Source organism: Leptonotus elevatus, chromosome 12 (genome assembly GCF_054856555.1).
Source record: "Leptonotus elevatus isolate MCC_2025b chromosome 12, RoL_Lele_1.0, whole genome shotgun sequence".
NCBI classification, from domain to species: Eukaryota; Metazoa; Chordata; class Actinopteri; order Syngnathiformes; family Syngnathidae; genus Leptonotus; species Leptonotus elevatus.
Window position 1 is genome coordinate 13,967,122 of NC_141250.1, and position 19,563 is coordinate 13,986,684.

Consider the following 19,563-nt stretch of genomic DNA (forward strand, 5'->3'; position numbering starts at 1 on the left):
CACGCACACATTCCAACGTGCACCCTGGGGGCCAGCTCAGTTTCACACCACTTCTTGTGTAGCCCGATCTACTAGAGAGCCATTTTCTAAAATGATGATTTACATTATAAACACATTTACAGTGTACACCTGATGGCCAAAAAATGCTTTAGGTGCAGTTTCACTAGAAGAAGAGCAGGGAACAAGTTATTATTTATTTTTTTAAGACATTCATTTATTTTATGTACAGGTCTGATACTATTTCAAACTAGTGAGTCATTAAATGAGAATGATGTGATTTGTGTATGTTGAAGAGATGATGAGGAGATGGAGATCAGTTCAAGTCACGTTTGACTGTGCCGCATTTCCGAGAGAAACACAAACTCCAAAGAAATACATGAAGAGTTTGCTTTGTGATTCAAGTCTTTTAATAACAGGTGAGGATCAGGAGGGTGTTGGTGACGGACCCAAAACATAAAAACTGCCTTGAGAAACAAAAAGAAAAAAAGCAGATGACTCGTGAGGAATGAGTGATTATTGGGAATTGTAAAAAAAAAAAAATGGTCGTGTCAGATTTCAAAAGAAAATAAATTGTCACTTTTATTGACTGAATAAAAACATCGTGTGTCAAATGCCTGCGTCTCGATAGAAGGACTCCGTGACCAATCTGCTGCATTCAAGCGGAAGGTGACGTGATGAACCGCTTTTCATAAGTATACCAGTTTTCATAAATATACCAGTGAGTGCAATTATACAGTGTACTGCTGCAAGTATACCAGTTTTCACAAGTATACCAGTGACTGTATATTGTCACAAGTACACCAGTTTTCACACATAGCAGCTTTCACTTGCATACCAGTGAGGGGTGACTATAACAGTTTTCACAAGTATGCCATGTTTCACAAGCACACCAGTGACTGTAAGCATGCCAGTTTTCACAAGTATGCCAGTGAGTGCAAACCGACCCGTTTTCACAAGTATACCAGTAAGTGCGAATCGACCCGTTTTCATAGGTATACCAGTGAGTGCGAATCCACCCATTTTCACAAGTATACCCGTTTTCACAAGTATACCAGTAAGTGTGAATCAACCTGTTTTCACAAGTATACCAGTAAGTGCGAATCGACACGTTTTCATAAGTATACCAGTGAGTGCGAATCCACCCATTTTCACAAGTATACCAGTAAGTGCGAATCGACCCGTTTTCATAGGTATACCAGTGAGTGTGAATCCACCCATTTTCACAAGTATACCAGTAAGTGTGAATCAACCCGTTTTCACAAGTATACCAGTAAGTGCGAATCGACCTGTTTTCACAAGTATACTAGTGACTACAAGCATGGAAGTTTTCATGTACACCAGCATTCGCAAGTATGCCAGTGTGACTACACCAATTTTCACAAGTATACCAATGAGTGCAAGTGTACTGTCTTTCACGGGTATACCAGTTTTCACAAGTACACCAGATTTTGCATGTATACTTGCTAAGTGCATTCACACCAATTAAGTACAAATAAAGAGTGTAAATTTGTAATTTTTCACAAGTATACCAGTGACGGCGAGTACACCAGTTTTTGTCAGTGACTGCAATGTACCAGGTTACGTAAGAATGTCAGCGAGTGCAACGAGCGCTCAACACTAAAAGAACAGCAGTCAACTTTTTCGACTGCGTATTTTACTTCTATTAAACTTGAGTCCATTACCGCTCATCGGCTCAGTTACATTGCCAGTCGAACACAAATAATATCAGAAACAGCACTGTCTAGTTTTAATTAAGGCTTGCATGAAATCTCAACGGATGGAGATAATTCGGTCATAGGAGGAAGTACAGAGTGGACGAGTGATCCCGGGAACAAAATAACGTTTTTAAAGGACGCTACGTGGCACAGGGGGGAGGTGGAAGAAGAAATTGAAATATGTAACGTGTTAGGGGAAAAGAAAGCACACCACTATGAAGAGCAGTAGCCGGGATTTCATTTTTTTTTTTTTAAAACACACACACGCTGAAATGTATTTACTGTACTTCATTTCTGTGGTTTGTCGAGTCTAAGCAGGTTTGTGTTCCTCAAACAACGTAACCAGAATGTAAATGAAAAGGTCATGGATTTGTTCAGTGATTGGTTTACATGGTGGGAAGTGGTGGAGGGTGAGGGAGGACGTGGGCCGGCCACCTTGCCTGAGCAAGCTTGATTTAAGGCAAAGGTTAACTTATCAATACTGCACTCTATATGTGGCCAACCAAATATGTCAACAGCTGCGCCAGGCTTCGCGGAGACAGCTGGTGACCTTTTGTGCGGAATCTGGCAGAAAAACTCCCGCTTCACCCGTCATAGCTGCCAGCTGCAGTGGTGAGGGGCAAGGGAAGTTGTGCTAATTCCAAAAACAATAATATGACTGAACATGTCAGCGGGGCAGGAGGTACAACTCTGGAAAGGATTATGAGACCGCTGCAAAATAATGAGTTGATCTGATTTTACTATAACGATGAGTTATATTCGCTCAATATACTCAAATAACCCTTCTTTTTTTTTTTTAATCTTAACACATTAAAATGGATTTAAAATGATAATAAAACACAAATAGAACTAAATTAAATTGAATGTAAATACTTTTTGCTTCAATTTGCTGGACATTGTGCTACTTCATGCATTGGCCACCGGGGGGCAGTATAATAAACAAAGACACACAAAGAAAAGTTTCATAAGTGCCACCGTTTGCTGCAAAGACTAAAGAATACATATACCTAAAAGTATTGTTATATTGTCTGACTTTATGTGTTGCTCCACATTGCTTAAGCTGGAATCTCACTGAGCAGCAAATGCTTGCGAACGTAGCGAATTTTGGGTTTTCATCAGGGTTCGTAAAAGGCTGCAAAGACGTTTGCAGACAACAGGCTTTCTTGTCGCTAAGAAATTTTATACAAGTTCAAAAATGTTTCTAACCTGTTACGAAACCTGACAAAACCCCCAAAATTCGATACGTTCGCAAGCATTTCCACGCAATGAGATGCCAGCTTTAAATAGTACTAGGCTATAATACCACAACCGCTATTTGTTAGCATAAAGCTAATCCGATTTATGAAAACAAAGTTATGTAGTAGTTTTAAATACACAGTGTAATTGTGATGTCACTTGAAATCGAAGGGGCATAAAACATCATGAAGAAAATATCAAATTAAGTAAAATCCACATTTTTGTTTCATTTTATAAGCTACTGACAACATGAATAACATTTATTTGCGGAAAATGACAATTGGTCAAAATCAATTTAAAAAAAGGTGGATTTTTATTTATTTATTAGGGTCTCTTCATTTTTTCCAGAGCTGTATGTCAGGAATGTTAGCTTGCACATGCACAGCCCTTATTGAAGACCCGCCCCCCTCCTAAAACAGGGATCAAGTCTGTATGGTCATAAGAGTCCATAAAAAGGGACCAGGTGACATTGGAGAGTTGACGAGGGTTACACTTGATTTGAGTCTCTCTGAACTCTGTACAGACACTAAGGGGATCCTGGGTTTGCAAGTCCATCATGAACCTACACTAATGCAGTAGTAAATGACAGTGAGTAGTATTATGAAAAACACTTCTAGGCCATAAATACAAAACAATGTATGGTGGTAACTGAATGCGCCTTCTTGTGCCCCGTACTCTTCAAACTAGCTCATTGTGCGACATTCCTAACCTCTAATACCGGCACCATGGTCAACTGAGGACCCCGTCTATCCCCAAAAACTGTTTCCGTCCTTCCTTTCTATGCGTGCACCTCTCACTGACGGAATGGGGAACGCTCATGATTCCATAGTATAGTGAAGTTTTGCTTCGAAAAAAAAAATATAAAAAATTAATGAACGCTGGTGCGTGTAACGGGTGGGGCACATGGATGGAGGGCCCTGTTATGACCAGGACTACGCCGCCACACCCTACTTGGGTGACGACAGACGGGAAGTGGGCTTTAGTGGGGAGGTAGTGCAAAGCGGGACGCAGGCTATGTTTGCGGCCTTCCACGTGACCGCAGGTAGGTTAGGAGGTTAGAGGTTTAAGATCGGTGGGATTAACGGGGCTTGGCTGTGGAAAGTAGGTCACTAGTTGGTTTAAAATGCAGTACAGCACCCCCACCCCACCCCACCCCCCAACCCCTCATTTTCCTCCTCCTCATGTCTTGTCAACCTCCAGTGCTCTTCTTACTCATTAGGATTTCTAAGTCTGCTCTCTATTGTGGTTTCGCAGCCGGGTCTCCTCCCCGACCTAGCGACCGATTTGGACGGTAGGGGGAGAGTGGGAGTCGGTCCGGGATGACGCGCCTTTAGTTTTGTTTCTTAGTCTCCTGGTCGCCGTAACTGGAGCCCGTCTTGTTGACCTCTGTGACGCCGATCAGGCGGCGGATCGCAACGGAGGCTGGAGAGGGAGAAGCAATCAAAGTTTCATAAGAGATAACATTCAATGAAAATTCCACATTATAATTGCTATGAACAAAATCATCAACATAATGTGTACGATTTATAAGAGAAATTCACAAACATTGCAATATGTGTGATTTTGAATACCAAAAATATAAAACCAGCAACAACCACATTTTTTTAGGTGTGCAAGACCCTGAAAACTGATTTAAAAAAAGAAGCCCAGTATGAGAAGAGGCTTATAATTGTGAAAAATCAAGTTCTTGTCTCTGCTCTTAAAAGTTGTGGGCGTGTCTGTTGATTGTGTGAAGCCACGCCCCACGGAAACATGGATGCTACATCATCTAGCGTCTTTCTCATGGCTACAGTAAACACCGGGTCAACACTTGCCCAACGAGAGGCGCTAGCCGGCAGCTAGCAAGCGAGCTAACATGCTTGGGCCTCATAATTACCTGAGTAATTTGTTTTGAACTCATTCACTCCCAGCCATTTTCACTGAAGCAACCCCCTTCACTCCGGCTGTTTTACTGGATTTTGACTGATTTTGCAAGGCCCATAGAATATTGTGTTCTATTGCTATGAAAACATGGAAGCTACCAAATGAAAGATTAGTCTCTTAGTATATTTTTTTATCTGTTTCCGTTTTGTAGCAATTAGCCTTAGAATATACTATAGCTAAGTTTCATCATTATTCACAAACCTGTTGAGAAAGAGCTTGTTGCTGGCCCTGGCTGATCTCTTATACTCTGCTGCCACCTGCTTACAGTTTTTTGTAATAACTACCATTGCTTTAAGCGACCTCTTCAGGTCAGAGGCTGCATCAAAAAATAAAAAAATTATAAATACGTTTTTGGGACCATGCCAAGATTTAAAATAGAAAGTTTGTATATACGTTTTGGAGAGCAAATGACTGAAGTATCTGCCGAACTGAGTCTTGAGCCAATATCCAAGCCATGCATTATGAAAACTGAAACAGTGTAACCCCAATTTGTTTTTCAAAATATTATTCAAATAAAGGTCTCCCAACATGACAACTTTTTATATGGCTGAAAGTCAGCAGTGGTTCAAATCAAGTAAACAAACAAAACAACTTATTCTTGACTATAGAAATTAAGAAAAAAAAATGCCATTAATTTCATGCAATTTTAAGGAACAATACTACATTGGAATATATAGGTATTACTTTAAAATTATACGTCATAGTTTTTTTGGGTGACATTTTATATATCAAAAGTACTAGTGGTTATCAGTACGTGGTAAGTCGCAAATGTTATGTTATCTTATGTTGAGGGTTGATTGCGTGTCCGTACCTATGACGAGGAAGATGATGAAGCCAATAATGAGAAGCGGGGAGCCGCTGACGGCCACTCCGCACGCAAACTTGATAAGTGGCGAAAGCAGCAGCGTGGCCCAGAACAGGAAGTTGAGCAGCGTCCACAGACGGCGCGGGGGGATTATTGTGGGCCCGGGGAACTTGCCTTCCTTGCTGTACGTCTCCTGTAAGGCATCCTGAAGGGGGGGGGGGGGGGAATAGTCGTGAGCAACAACTGGACATATTTCTTTGCTCAGCAAGTCACATTGGAGCCGAATGAGGAAGTGATGAAACACGAATGACCTCACTCGTCACGTGCGAAATGAAATGTTACCTTCTCCTGGTAGAGCTTATGCAGCCAGTTGGCACACTCTGCCTCATCACTTGGGATCTCTTCCACAGGGAAACGTCTGCAGTGAAGCAGGAAACAAGAACAAGTTTCATAAAAGGTGCATACTCAAACAAAAGAGCACATTTGAAATATAACACCGGAATTCCATTGTGCTGCCATTGTTGTTACTAGCAACATTCTACAATAAACATGTTCTCTGTGTTAAAATGTGTTGTGTTCATAAATAGATAGTAATGTTGTAAAGGTCATAAAATTGGGAACTTTTACGATTGCTATCACATCAGACTTCAAGCAAATCGTTCGACACGTCACTTGACCTCCGTCCAACCAGCATTTGGCTTTTTCTTGCATTTGTTTTTACCTTAAAAAGGACATAAGACAATCTATATTTTGTTCACAATTAAAAACAGAAACATTTTATCAGTCCCTTTTGGAAATCCTTGGGAGGTCGCATGCATCCAATTTTCAGGTAGTATTAAATTTATGAACTGTGGCACGTTTGATCAAATTAATTTTAATTTAATAACATGGAATGTGTTAAAGTTTAACACGAGAGTTAGATTTTTAAAAATCGATACTGTTTGTATGTCTGCACAAGTGGGTATTATTATTATTATTATTATTATTTTACAAATTATGGTATCCAGCTAATCTGTGACACTAAGACTAACAAGCACTATAGTAAATGGATGGTTGGATAAATTAATTGTAAAAACAATGTGTGAGCTGTAGCGCTCTTGTACCACCAGGGGGAGCCCTCGACTAAAGAAGACGACTTCCTAAGACACTATGGAATTATTGTTGCACAAACTGATTGATGTCCAGTCCAATAATGATAAAAATGATTTTCCCTTTGTCAAAAGTGTTTCCGTGTGAGCGTTACCACTGTCTGTTGTTGTATCACAAGACAAGATTCTCACCAAAGCGGAACGTCCTTGAGGTAATATTATTTATAGTTGCCACTATTGTTTATTTGCCACGGGCAAAATGTGCAATGGCCATGTTTAAAGGAAACAGGCCCGTGAGAAACAAAAGCCACAGCAGTGCAGAGTGTTCATACGAGTCCGTTGCAGTTTTACGTTACTCACCTTATGCTCATGTCAGCTTTGTATTTCTTGCCATTGACAATGCCCAGGAGAGTCGGCGTCTGCTTATCTTTGAAGTTGAGCGTCACGTCATAAACGGCAGTAACTGTTAAAAAATAAATAAATAAATAAATAAATAAATAAAGGAACAGAGTGTTCAAATAACACGCGTTACATCTGGTGTGTGTATATTTTTACACTCTACCTGTGCCCTTGAGACACTGCAGCGTGGTGGTGAATCCCTTGGTGCGTGGTAGAAGGTGATATTTGAGCTTGGGCAGGCCTTTATTCTCTGCTACCTGCATGCTTATCTGATGCTTCTTCTCTGTAAAGCGGGTACCTTCACAATACAGCAGGAACTGAGGGGGAGAGGATTTGCCACATTCATATACACAGAAAACCTTGCTCGGATTGTTTAGTCCCAATGTGGCATTTTAAGGCAATATTCTCGGGGCTCAAGGACAAAACAAAAGAGAGAGGGAGAGTCTCCTGCGGTGAGATGTTAAATACAGCTGGAGCAGTCAAAGAGCTTCATTTGTATAACTAGTGCCAAGATAAATAGAGAAAAGGTGGGGCAAGAGAGAAGGATCTGTCTGTTGCTTGGAAGACATTCACTTTGAAACCTAACATTATTTTTACTCCATGTTCATTCTGCCTCATCCAAAATCTATTTTTGTGAATTTGGCTCTTATTGTCAAACTGCAATATTACATTTATATTCACAGCCAAGCATGATATAACATCATTATATAAGTCTGTTTCTGGATTGGCGACATAGCCTACCGTGCTTGAACTCAAATGGATATTTATGTGGTAGGGGGAATATTTTGAACGGTTTATGGTAATAATTCATGCATTTAATAGGTACTGGGATAAAGCCAAATTTGAGATTCTATCTTTCGTTCATCACTGCTAACAATGGCGGAATTTATAAAGGTGAGCATACCTTAGGTTGTACAGGGAAATTTGGATTTTGATCAAAATTGAAAGTTAAAACGCTTAAGTCCCATCACACTGGAAATGATCAAGTACGACTTCTTTGAGCGCATCACATATTTAACCCTCATTGTGTTTGTTTTTTCCTTAGGATTTTTTGTAAAACAAGATGTCAAACAAAACCTCAGCGTATCTCACAAGCATTCAATTCAGACCATCAAAACAGCTCTTTTGCTTGTTCTTTAGCTTTTTCTTCCAACCCATAGAGAGACTGCTAGAGTATGTGACGATAAGTGGACTGCTATTTTTTCTATAGCATTTGGATTTGCACTCACCCACATAAATTCAGGATAGTCTTTAAGCCTGTTAAGTCCGCTGAAGACAGTTTTGCGGTCCTCTTCCCACTTTCTCTTGCAAAAAACTATTTCTAAGAAGTACCAGGTCCAGCCAATCAGTGGAACCTTCAGCAGCTCATGTTTGGCGAGGACTTTTGAACTCTAAAGGGAAACACAGGCAAAGGAATTCAATTATCTTTTTTGGGGGGGGGGGGATCATCAGCATATTAGAACATTACAGCGCAAATTGAAATCCAACTAACCCCCAGGACACCATATCTTTCACACATTGTCCAGCCACACAGGAAGTCAATCTCATAGTTGTGGTTGAGAATGATGATGACATGCTCTTTGCCAAATTTGTCCACTGTAGCCTGGTCCGTGTAAAGGGTACACTCTGTGCCGGACCACCACTCCAGCAGCATCACCAGCTCTACCCAGAAACAACAATACACAATAATTTACAATGTGTGTCAGTCCAATATGTTGTTGTAAAAAGGCCCAGGGTTTGGAAAGGATTCCCTCTACAATGTGTGTACCAATAGCCACTACACTTCATTTTTTCTATTTCACTTCAGGTATTATTGAGGCAGATGTGAAGCTCTCAGCATTTGACAAGTTAGGCTTTGCCGTTTTCTAAGCATATCATTCCCTTGCTCATGGCTGGCCAAAGGACATTGGAGCAATGTTGCGTAATTGCCACCTGGCAAGAGGTTTTTTTTTCTGTCCCTGACTGCATTCAACTCCAGTTTGAGAAGATTTACAGTCAGTACACCACTCCCAACCTACAATTTCTGTTATCCATGCAGAGTTTCACGAAACAGGATCTGTTCTTTACAAAGTGAAAGGTCTGCTTCGATCGCCAGTGATGAAAACGGCAAACTCTTACAGAAGGTGTTTGCGCAGAGCTACGATGTGGAGGGCTGCAAGGGAACTCAGCATCAATTAAAGATTGATTTAGCAGATTCTTCGAGAGTGATAAAGTTTTACCCATAGGCTTCTAGCCGAGGAATATGATGTGGTACGCAAACATTGGATAAAAACTACATGAGAGTATTTAAAAACAATGATGCAGTGGTTAGCATGTCCGCATCACAATTCTGAGGTTTGAATTTGAATCTTGACTATAGCCTAAGTTGCCATTTTCTCCCCGTGCTTGTGTGAGTTTTCTCCAGGCACTCCAGCTTCCTCGAAAATTCCAAAACCATACATCTTAGGTTCATTTAAGACTCTAAAATTTACCATAGGCGTGAATGTTTTTTTTTAATGTGCCCTGCGATTACCTGGCGATCGTGTCAACGTGTACCTCTTGATCAAAGTCGTCTGGGATGAACTCTAGTTGCCCTTGACTCTAATCACAAGTACGATGAAAGTGGATAGCTATAAACTGAATTTGATGTTTAATTAAAAAAATATATTGATATTGATCCCACTATTACAAGTTAGAAGTCACAATTCCCTAATAATGTTCAATAGCTAGCAAAAAAACTACTACTATAACTCTGTCAGTAAGTAAGCTTTTTAACACTGAAGGATAAAGCAAAATTCATCTCGGAAACCATAAATTAAATTCAGCGGCACCTCTAAAGTAAATTGCCTTGCGATCGCACGACGCGAGTGCCTAAACGATTCACAGGGGACACAATCATGCATTGGTTCACCACAAACAACAGGAATATATTCTACTTACGGCTCCACAGCGAGTACGAGAGCCGGCAGTTGATTCTGCGATAGAGCTGCTTATTGAACGGCCAGATGACGCACGTGCACAGCTGGATGAAGTTTATGATGAGGCCGCTCACCACAAATACAAAGCCCATCAACAATTGAAGGATGAACAGGCTCTTGAGGTAGGCCAGGAGAGCCATGCTTGGGAAGCCCAGGGAGCTGAAGAAGCTCCGCTCTTATACACGATGAGCAACCTGATAGGTGAGACACACAAATTGGGATCAGAAACCAGATAAGAAAAAAAAATACCATCAATGACAAAGAAAATGAAGTAATTTTCCTTACCACGGTGGTATCCCTTTTACAAGCCTCGCTTGCACGGTCCTTCGGCCAATACTACAGTCCTGAAACCAGAGATTTAATTAATGATAAAGAAAGCTGAAATGTTAAAACGCTTTATTTAAAAAGTGACCAAAAACGTCTCTAACTGGTAATTTTCAGAAAATGGACAGCTTCAAAGTCTTATTCATTATTCATTTATATATCCTACAGATGATGCTGACAAAACAAAAATCATCTTTAACAGTCTGCAGAGGCTATTTCCTGCTTCTCCCAAACAGTCTTATGTCTTGCTCCACACTCCTCATAGACGCTACATTTGACATACAGCTTCCTGATCATCACCTAGATTAACTACTGCTTTCAACATTCAGAACTTCCTAAATGACTGAAGCCAGGGACTCGACAAGGACCTGCAGACGTTCTACAATAGCTCTTGGTCTGCAGTGAGAAATATGCAATTGCAGTTGTTGACAATAACAGGTCTTCTCATGCCTGAAGAACTCCAGAGAAAATATGGCACTGAAATGCCCTACAAAGGTAAAGGAATGACAACAGTAGTAGTTGCCCGTCAGTAAAAAGTAAATGGATATGGAATATGACATGAACTGGGATTTCACTTCAGCTGAAAGCCCAAACTGCAGTGTTAGATTTGACAGTGCCAACAAAACCTAAGCATATTGTAAAGGCATTAAGGCAATAAGCATGTTGTTCTTTAAATCAGAGAAAAACTGTGAAACTAAATATTACGTATCACTACTGTATTATAGTTAAAAGTTGCCTGGTGAGCAGTCCAGCACTTTGCCTCTCAACCCAAAGACAGCTGGGCAAGGCTCCAGCTCAACCACGACCCTAATGAGGACAAGCATTATAGAAAATAGACAGATGGATAATAAAATATGTAATTGCCAACTTTATTCAAGCTGGAGTAACTACACGCCGTAATCAGTTCATTTTAATAGGCCACACTTGAGCAAGTTTATTAGGATATTGTAGTATATTGCAGAACCAGAAACATCCAATTTAGGTTTAAACTGTCAAATTAAAAAAAAATTTTTTTTAAACTTACTTCCATGAACTGCCCGCTCTCTTACTCTATACAACCAAGATTTTGAGTTGGGCTTTCTTTTCAAAGTTAATCTTAAATTAATCATCTAAAAAGTGGGAGCGCAACAAATGTTTCCCAGAAGCATCCAACTTGGCTTCCCAGAAATAATTCAGTGGAGATTGGGGGGGCATGAAAATAGTCACAAATAATTGCTGAACCAGTTTGGAGTTCTGTCATAAAGCCAGGTGCCTGATGGTCGTTGTGCTCGTAAGGGCATCTCATGTTACCCGGGGTGCATTGTGATTGGATCAAACATGAACATCTGAGTGCATCGGTCCACACCTGCCATCAGAATCGGTCTGGGCAGCAAGGTTGGAACACATCAGCTCCAATTGAAGAACAGATGTCAGCTCACACAGAATAAATAGCATAATATAATGAAGTATGTGCATTGCAAATATTGTTGGTAATTAATTAGATATGTTTAGGTGGATGGTTAATTGGATTTGTTACATTACCTTTACCAAACAAGTATCAGTTACACAAATCTGGCTAAAAGCCAAGTGTGCCTTCAAGATGCACCATGCACGGGTCAAAAGTGAAAAAATAGCAACTAACTGGAGTTTTTTTTAAGATGAATTGGGACACTTTTCCATCAAACAAGCCATATTTTATATTGTTTATCCTTATTAGGTTTAATGGTGTCTATCCCAGGATGACTGCGCAAGACGTGCGGTGCAGGGCAAGTATTGACCAACAAACCATTCACACTCACACCAATTTGGCAATTTTAGACCATTGCAGTTTCAAATTAAGTTTCCCTAAATATTTAACTGCTGTATTTAAATGCATTAAAAACTATCCAATTTAAAATGATGGATGGATGACATGCATGAATGAAGAAAAATTAATTTAACAGACAATAACATAATAATCAGCTCTTCAAACTGACCCAAAAAAGTTTAAAATGTTTCATCAAAAATATTTATCTCGACTTGGAAAGTTAATTTTAAGGATCAGTATTTTCTATGACACCCTGCTACAAAACACACCCACACACAAATGTAGGACATTTATTGCAACTGATAAATCAAATATTACTTACAAATTCCTTTGTTGCCAAGTTTTAGATTTAGATAACATTCACATGTGTACTGCAGTATGTAGACAACAATTAAGCTAGACACATGCTAATCAATTAAAATCATGCAGCAGCGACAGTACCTCAGCTCAGTCTTTGCGGCCAACAGGCAAAGAATGCATCCACGAGTTACAATGATTTACTGTCAAGTGATTATCTGTGTTATAAGTCAATTGATGTCATCAAGTCCAAACATCGTCAGTAGTTTCTGCTCTGTGTTGGCGTCATGACCTTTGTGCTAAATGGGAGCGCTCGAGTCACCCTATCACACTTGATGGTGCCTGCTGCGTAATTGGTAAGGTTTGGAAATGTCAACTTACTGTGAATCTGATCTTTTTAAGATTGTGATGAAAGTAGGTCTGTAAGGGCAAGGGGTGTCCGTTATAAAAACGGCTTATCAGTGAATGCATTGCACTCAACAACTTTAGACCTTAAACATGAAGACCTACTAGTAATAAATGGTAGAATCCTGGTGACTCCGTTGTGTATCTTATCTGTATGTTGTGTAACTTTGAGCACAATGTTGTAACTTGGAAGAACCCAACAACATTTTGGCGACTAAATAATATTATTTTGACCTTACATTGGAAGGCATTTCATAGATCTTAATAGTTATACACAGTAAGAATGCATTTTTAACACGGTTATATTTATAACCCCTTAAACAACAGTGACACGCAACTGAAAAATGAAATATTTGTGGGTGGCAACTCCCAGTGTAGAAAGATTTCGACACTTGCCAAGACCTTTGCTCTTATTTCCTCTTGACACACGTTTCTACTTACTTCAAATGTGTACTTTGCACACACATCGCCAACTGCCAAGACAAAACAGAGGCAAGAACTCATATTGCCTACTCTCTAGTGCTGTTTTAACAGTAATTTTGTGAACATTTGGGGCCTCTTAAAACAGATTCACATTGCAAAGTCAGATGCATTTGGGAGCAAGGTAGAAAGAAAACACTTGGATGCACAAGACCTGTGGTCCCTCTTGAGACACTTGTGTCCTCAGCCTCCATTACCCAGGATTTTCACAATACTGTCCATTACACCTTTTTCCTCCATTTCCCTTTGCTCCACAAAACGAACAGTGCACCAATTCTTGGTGGTGAATGCAGGTAGCGCAAAGTATATCACTGACATCCAGCCTGATTTCGAAACACCATAACACATACGTCTAACGTTCTTAACATCCTCTTTTGCCCCCTTTTCATCTGGAGAAAGAAGACACTTCCTTCTGTTGGTTTGTGCGCCGCAAGGTACAAGCTAAGATAACAACTATGCTAGAGACACCATTGTAACGATAATTAGAATGTAAAATTTAAAATTGTTTCACAGCTCCACCCCGAGAGCCAACTAAACTTGACAGAACGATTAGTCACCGGCCGGGTTAAAGCTGCTTAGAGCTAGACCAGGGATAGGCAAGTTCGGTCCTAGAGAGCCGCAGTCCTGCATGTTTTCGGTGTCTTCTGCCTCCAACCCAGGTGTTTCAAATCATCAGCTCATAATTATGTTCTGCAGGAGCCTCTCAGCTGTGTTCGAGAAGGGAGACATCAAAAACATGCAGGACTGCGGCCCTCTCGGACCGAACTTGCCTACCCCTGAGCTAGACAGCTGGTTGTCCATTAGCCTACCAACAAATATCCACCAGTTGCTTACAGATACTTGAGCTGAACTATCACTTTGTCTCCTCTCCTACTCTTTACATTCAAAGCACTTCAATCAATAAACCAAGCAAGTTCTGGTCAACAGAATACATGCACTATTTGCAAACATTACCACTCCTGATCAATTCGGTAGTACCCATTATATTCTCCAGTGCCCGGAAGCCATATTGTCCGTTGTACTCACCAGTAGACATAGTAGGCCATTGCCATGAGCACCAAGGCCCCACAAATCCCAGTGAAGATCATTACAGCACTCTGGTTCAGCATTTTGGCAGCTGGTGCTTGACCAAATGTGCGCCAAAATAAAAACAAAATACCAGCAGTGAGCAGCAGATAGTCACAGGCTGCCCTGCTCCATATCCATCATAATCCCATTGAAGGAATGGGATTATGATGACAAACAAGAACACCTTCTGTTGGACGTACTGCTTGATCAGCAAGTAAAAACTGGCGACCAAGGAAGTCCCACCGAAACAACAACAAAACTTTGATTCCCAATGGAGAGCAAGCAGAAAACCCAAACAAATATCCAGTCGTCAGGGTAGACTGCGAGGAGATTCAACTAATGGATGAAAGGTAGGAGGTAGGCACACGTCCCCCGTAAGAACCGTCTGACTGTATTCTCATTCTCTAATCCAGTGAATTAGATTAGTGACGATTAGCAAGCGACAGGCATCCTGGATATGTCGCATTTCATTACCATTAACCAACAGGGTGGAGACGACCAGTTGTATCTTGCTATTGGTTGCCTTCCAACATTAGCTGCAAGCATCTGATGGTGCTCGTAGTGGATGTCCTTAGGAGGCCGCAAATGTGAAATATTTCCAGAATTCCATGAAGGTTTAAGACCGTATCCCACTGAATGCATGTGTTAACGAAGGTAGCGAATGCTGATTTCTCGTCAGGGTTCGTTCAAGGTCATAAAATAAGTAACGTTCGCTAAACGTTCTCCAGACGAACAACAGTTTTAGTGGCTTGTCTTGTCACAAAAATATTTTGAACATGTTCAAAATTTCCTTGTGAAAAACCATTAAAACATTTCACAAACGCTTAGCCAACATTACGAACTTACATGAACTCTGACAAAACATGACGAGAAATAACCACTCGCTGCCTTTGCAAACACTCACAAACGTCCGTCAATCGGCAATCGTCCACAGTTGGGACACCCTTCTGTCATCGTCAACATTTCGAGTCGAGCCATCAATGCGTCATTCGTCGATTGCTCAACAAAATGGGCGTCCGTCATTGATGGACCTTCCGTCAATATTGACGGAAGGTCCACCTCTGGAAATAATCCGTCACCATGTTACAACTGTTCGGTATTAATTCACAATTAGTGTTATAGTAATAATTATCTATTTAGTCGCTTAATTTTCTCACATTTATACAATATTTTTTTTATCATAGGTTCAGCAGTAGTTGCTATTTACTAATCAATTACTGTGATGGTAAAATGCACAACGTATCATATTGTATCGTGCATAAAACATTCAAGGTGGCACTTGAGTACAGTCGTGTCTGGACTAACGAGTTTAATTCGTGTCTGCAAGTGAAGACAAAAGAGGGGTGGGGGTGGTCTATGGCTACAAAACTTTCATATAGTGTGTGTATTGTGTACAATGGGTTGAAGTAATGGGTGATACCGATAATACATAATACAAAAGAGTTAACTCGAGTCAGCAAAATCGCTCAGTAGTACTTGTCAGTGACTAGCATCACCTGTGTGATTTGCCTCAATAACCTTCTGGTTAATACAACCCTAATGTTAAACTTTACGATGTGACTTTAAAATACAAGTTTATCAGCTCATTATATTGTAGTATGCAAGACCTGACACGGCTCTCCACACATGTTGGAACATGCCTAGCTGTAACACCTTATCAACTAATCCTTTTGGACTTTGAAACCACAAAACGTACATCCATTATCTTTTTGACAGGAATAAAACATGAGCTCAAAAAGACATTGACAGTCCAAATGCGGGAAGTGGGTTTAGTATCGTACGAACTGGTATAAATGTCTTCAAGTGTCTTGAGAACAGTTCTACAGTAACATACCTATTTGGTAGCACGGGTGTGACCAACTTTCTCAGTCTGTTGTACCAGCATATTATTTGGTCGCACACTTTTTTAGGATAGGGTGGGGAGGACAGCATGACAATGCATGATGTTGTCTTACAGTTTGGCACACGAAAGATTCGTATGTAATAACGGCAACATTTTACCGTGTGATTTGAATACAAATATTTCACCTTTAATAAATGAGCAGAACTTTATTTTTAGTATCAATATAGCTGCTTTCAAAACACGCAAGACATAAAATTACATCGAAATACTTTAGTTGGAAACTTTTCAAGTTTATTTTAATGAAGAACTTATGGATGCATGAATCATAAATCTTGCTTGGCAGTATGAAATGAAGTGGAACATAGTTAAATTTATATCTTTATTTATATTCATTTTTCACAATTTAAATGATTTGTAAATTTAAACATTTGAAGAATTTGTAGTAAGTGTTGTATGTGATATTTATTTTACAGTTAGAAATCATTACCATAATAATATTAATAACATAACAGTGTATATCAAACCGGTATTCCCTTGCATTATCCAAAAAAGAGCTCACATTCAAAACGGTTGGTGATGCCTGATGTACATACAAACATATCTTATTGAGCTTTTTGTTTGTTTGTTTGTTTTGGACACTTTCAGATAATTAAATGCATTACTTATCCCAGGAAGCTTACTGTTGTTCAAACAAACATAATCAGCGGTTTCATACACAAAAAGAAAGAAAGAGATCAGCACATCCTGGGGTAAAATATGCACATTTCCGAATTGGACAAAAATGTTTGTCCAATTCGGAACATGCGTCACGTTAAGTGCATTAGAATGTACTGCAGCGGTTCCACTGCACAATAATGGAAACAAGCATTAAAGGGTCAATACAACTGGATGATAAATGACAAATGTCAAATCATTGCATTGCATGTTATTTACACAACTCGCTCTCTCTCTCTCTCTCTCTCGTCAGCTGTAATAGTCTTGGAATTAGATTGCGACATGGTGGTGAAAGTTCCACGTCAGCAGATTTGCACTCATACTGAGTTTTACGCCACAATTTGCTTGCGTAAAATAAGTGCTGTTGAATTGGCATCGATTGATTATTAGTAAAGCCTCCATAAGCCACTTTGCTACTAGCACACTATGGTGAACCGGTAACTGTGACCCATGTGCCCGCCACGTCACACGCCAATTCTGTTAACTCTCAAGTAGAACGCAATACGGTTGCATGCCATCTCTTTTATGAAAATTGTAATATTAACCGAACTCATTGGAAGCTTTTCGAAGACAAACGAGTGGCGGACACGAGCCCTGCACCTTACCTTACCTTAAATGCGTAGCATTTACCCCCAAAACTACAAGCCCAGAAAAGTAGCCACTATTCGACTGTGTAAGCACGTTCAAGCTTTTAATGTTATTCACAAAATGTTTCAAGCAAAGAGAGGGGAGTGTTTTGGTCATGCCAGTGAACCCGTGAGGCTTTCTTGCTAGCGTTAGATGCTACGCTAGTTAGCTAGCTACGGCTAGCTGACAGTAAGGCACATTCTCAGTGGACTTACCTGCAAATGGATCACTTGGGAGAGAATCCTACCCCGTAGATTTGGTAATACTTTAGTCGCCGGTTTGGGGCCTCGTGAGGTTGTAAAAAAGAAATGCCGGACCCCTTTCAGGAGCCCCTTGTCTCCACGACGTGGCTTAACAGAGACGATACAAAGATGACTTGAGGTCATGCGATATTCAAGAGCACTTTTGTTTGTCGGTTAAAGCGCCACATTTCCTCAAAGCCCCCCTCTCAAGATGTCTATCCGGTCAGTCCGGACCACCCTTCCCCTTAACAATTTTCCTGAAAAGTAAAGAAATATAATAATAAATAATCATCTGCAACACACCTGCCTTCTTCAGCTATAGTCACTACGCGACAATTACCAAACATGTAGTTGCTCAACTAACTAGTAGACGTTTATCTATTTTTCCCCCATTGAGTTTCATTACTTTCTTCATTCCATTACATAATGTACGTTCTTCTTAGGAAAAAAATATTATTTTTTTATATATAAATATAATGAATCAGTTATGTATAAATAAATAAATTATAATACTAATTCCTATTTTTCTTAAATAGACTAAAAGCTAGTCTTTTTGTGCGTGTATAATTTGATCCAGAAGCGTGCTGTAAAGTAAATAGGCTAAAACTATTTTTTTTACATACTAAAATTTAGACAGTACTTCGATAAAGTTCATTCATTCTCTCCGGTGTGCACAAATTTAGACCACTTCAGCCCTCTGCTGGTGTTTCAGCACATCTGCGTTTTAACACCGTTTCCCAAGATAATAATGTGAAGGGCTACCGTTTTGATACTTCTGAAATAATATGCTTGATCAAATCACCTTTAATTATCCCTCCATATCATTCTATTTTTCTGTACCACCTAGGATCGTGACTGATGTGCTGTAGCCTATCCCAGCTGACTTTGGGTACACTCTGGACTGGTTGGCAGCCAATCACAGGCACAATTACACCCACTCACACATTTTGAGTCTTTTGTGAACCTGCAAAGACTCAAACTCCATTACATAGGTCAAAACTGGATTAAAATCTTCTCCACCATCAAATTTATGAGGTGGATGTGCTAACCAGTAGGTGATTGTGCCACATCTTTAATTAAACGTCGTTATTAGTTAGGTCATGTGTTTTTTTTTAGACTGATCATGTTAATGATTCCGCACAATAATTATCTACAATTATTTAACAAGGTAGAAAACACAAAACTCAACATGCAACTTTATTATTTTTTATATATAAATATCAGATTGTCTTTACATTTTAAAATGATCACGTGGACATTCCTAGGAATCACAATGCACCATCAATGGTGAGCTTTATTTTTTATTTTTAGAACAGAAGGCAGGCTATTCATGTTGTGGCTCCATGTCAGTAACCCCTGGGTTAGTTTTACATTCTGCCATAGCAGAAGAGCATTTAATTGTTCTGTCACTATACATCACTGGCATAGAGAGACAAGCATTATTTGTTGAACAAATATATATAGTGAAATTGGACCATTTCTTGTGCTTTACGACATCTCAGGACAAACTAATATGTAGTTTCCACTGTGCACTCACTGAGATCAGTCTTGAAAATATATGAATATAAAGCTCAGTAAACCAACACTGCATACACATAAACATTTACTTGAGCATATTTTGGTAGGTTTTGTCTTGTGGAGTTATTTGGGTTAA

At 39.8% G+C, this 19,563-nt stretch overlaps 1 protein-coding gene across 2 annotated transcripts; it reads right to left on the minus strand.

The window, feature by feature from the left end:
• Positions 1–384: 384 nt before the first annotated feature.
• agpat3 (1-acylglycerol-3-phosphate O-acyltransferase 3) lies at positions 385–18,249 on the minus strand. Of its 2 annotated transcripts, none has more exons than XM_086091185.1 (10): positions 17,883–18,249; positions 10,409–10,467; positions 10,086–10,317; positions 8,659–8,828; positions 8,396–8,557; positions 7,330–7,483; positions 7,128–7,230; positions 6,022–6,097; positions 5,686–5,884; positions 385–4,373 (listed from the first exon to the last, which is right to left on the minus strand). In XM_086091185.1, exons 3-10 carry the CDS (start codon positions 10,261–10,263, stop codon positions 4,282–4,284), a joined length of 1,134 nt encoding a protein of 377 aa, XP_085947311.1. In that variant the 5' UTR covers positions 10,264–10,317; positions 10,409–10,467; positions 17,883–18,249; the 3' UTR covers positions 385–4,281. The 2 variants fall into 2 exon arrangements, with proteins under 2 accessions (XP_085947311.1, XP_085947312.1); XM_086091186.1 differs by lacking the exon at positions 17,883–18,249 and adding an exon at positions 14,442–14,866.
• Positions 18,250–19,563: the final 1,314 nt, after the last annotated feature.

Bases quoted from the DNA above. Each gene is read 5' to 3' on its own strand.
- agpat3 (XM_086091185.1), bottom strand. From the start codon at position 10,263: ATGGCTCTCCTGGCCTACCTCAAGAGCCTGTTCATCCTTCAATTGTTG. The intron at 8,829-10,085 runs GTAAGTAGAATA...GTTTCTGGGTAG, and splicing joins CTCGTACTCGCTGTGGAGCC to AGCTGGTGATGCTGCTGGAG. The intron at 4,374-5,685 runs GTACGGACACGC...CTCCCTCTCCAG, and splicing joins CATCATCTTCCTCGTCATAG to CCTCCGTTGCGATCCGCCGC.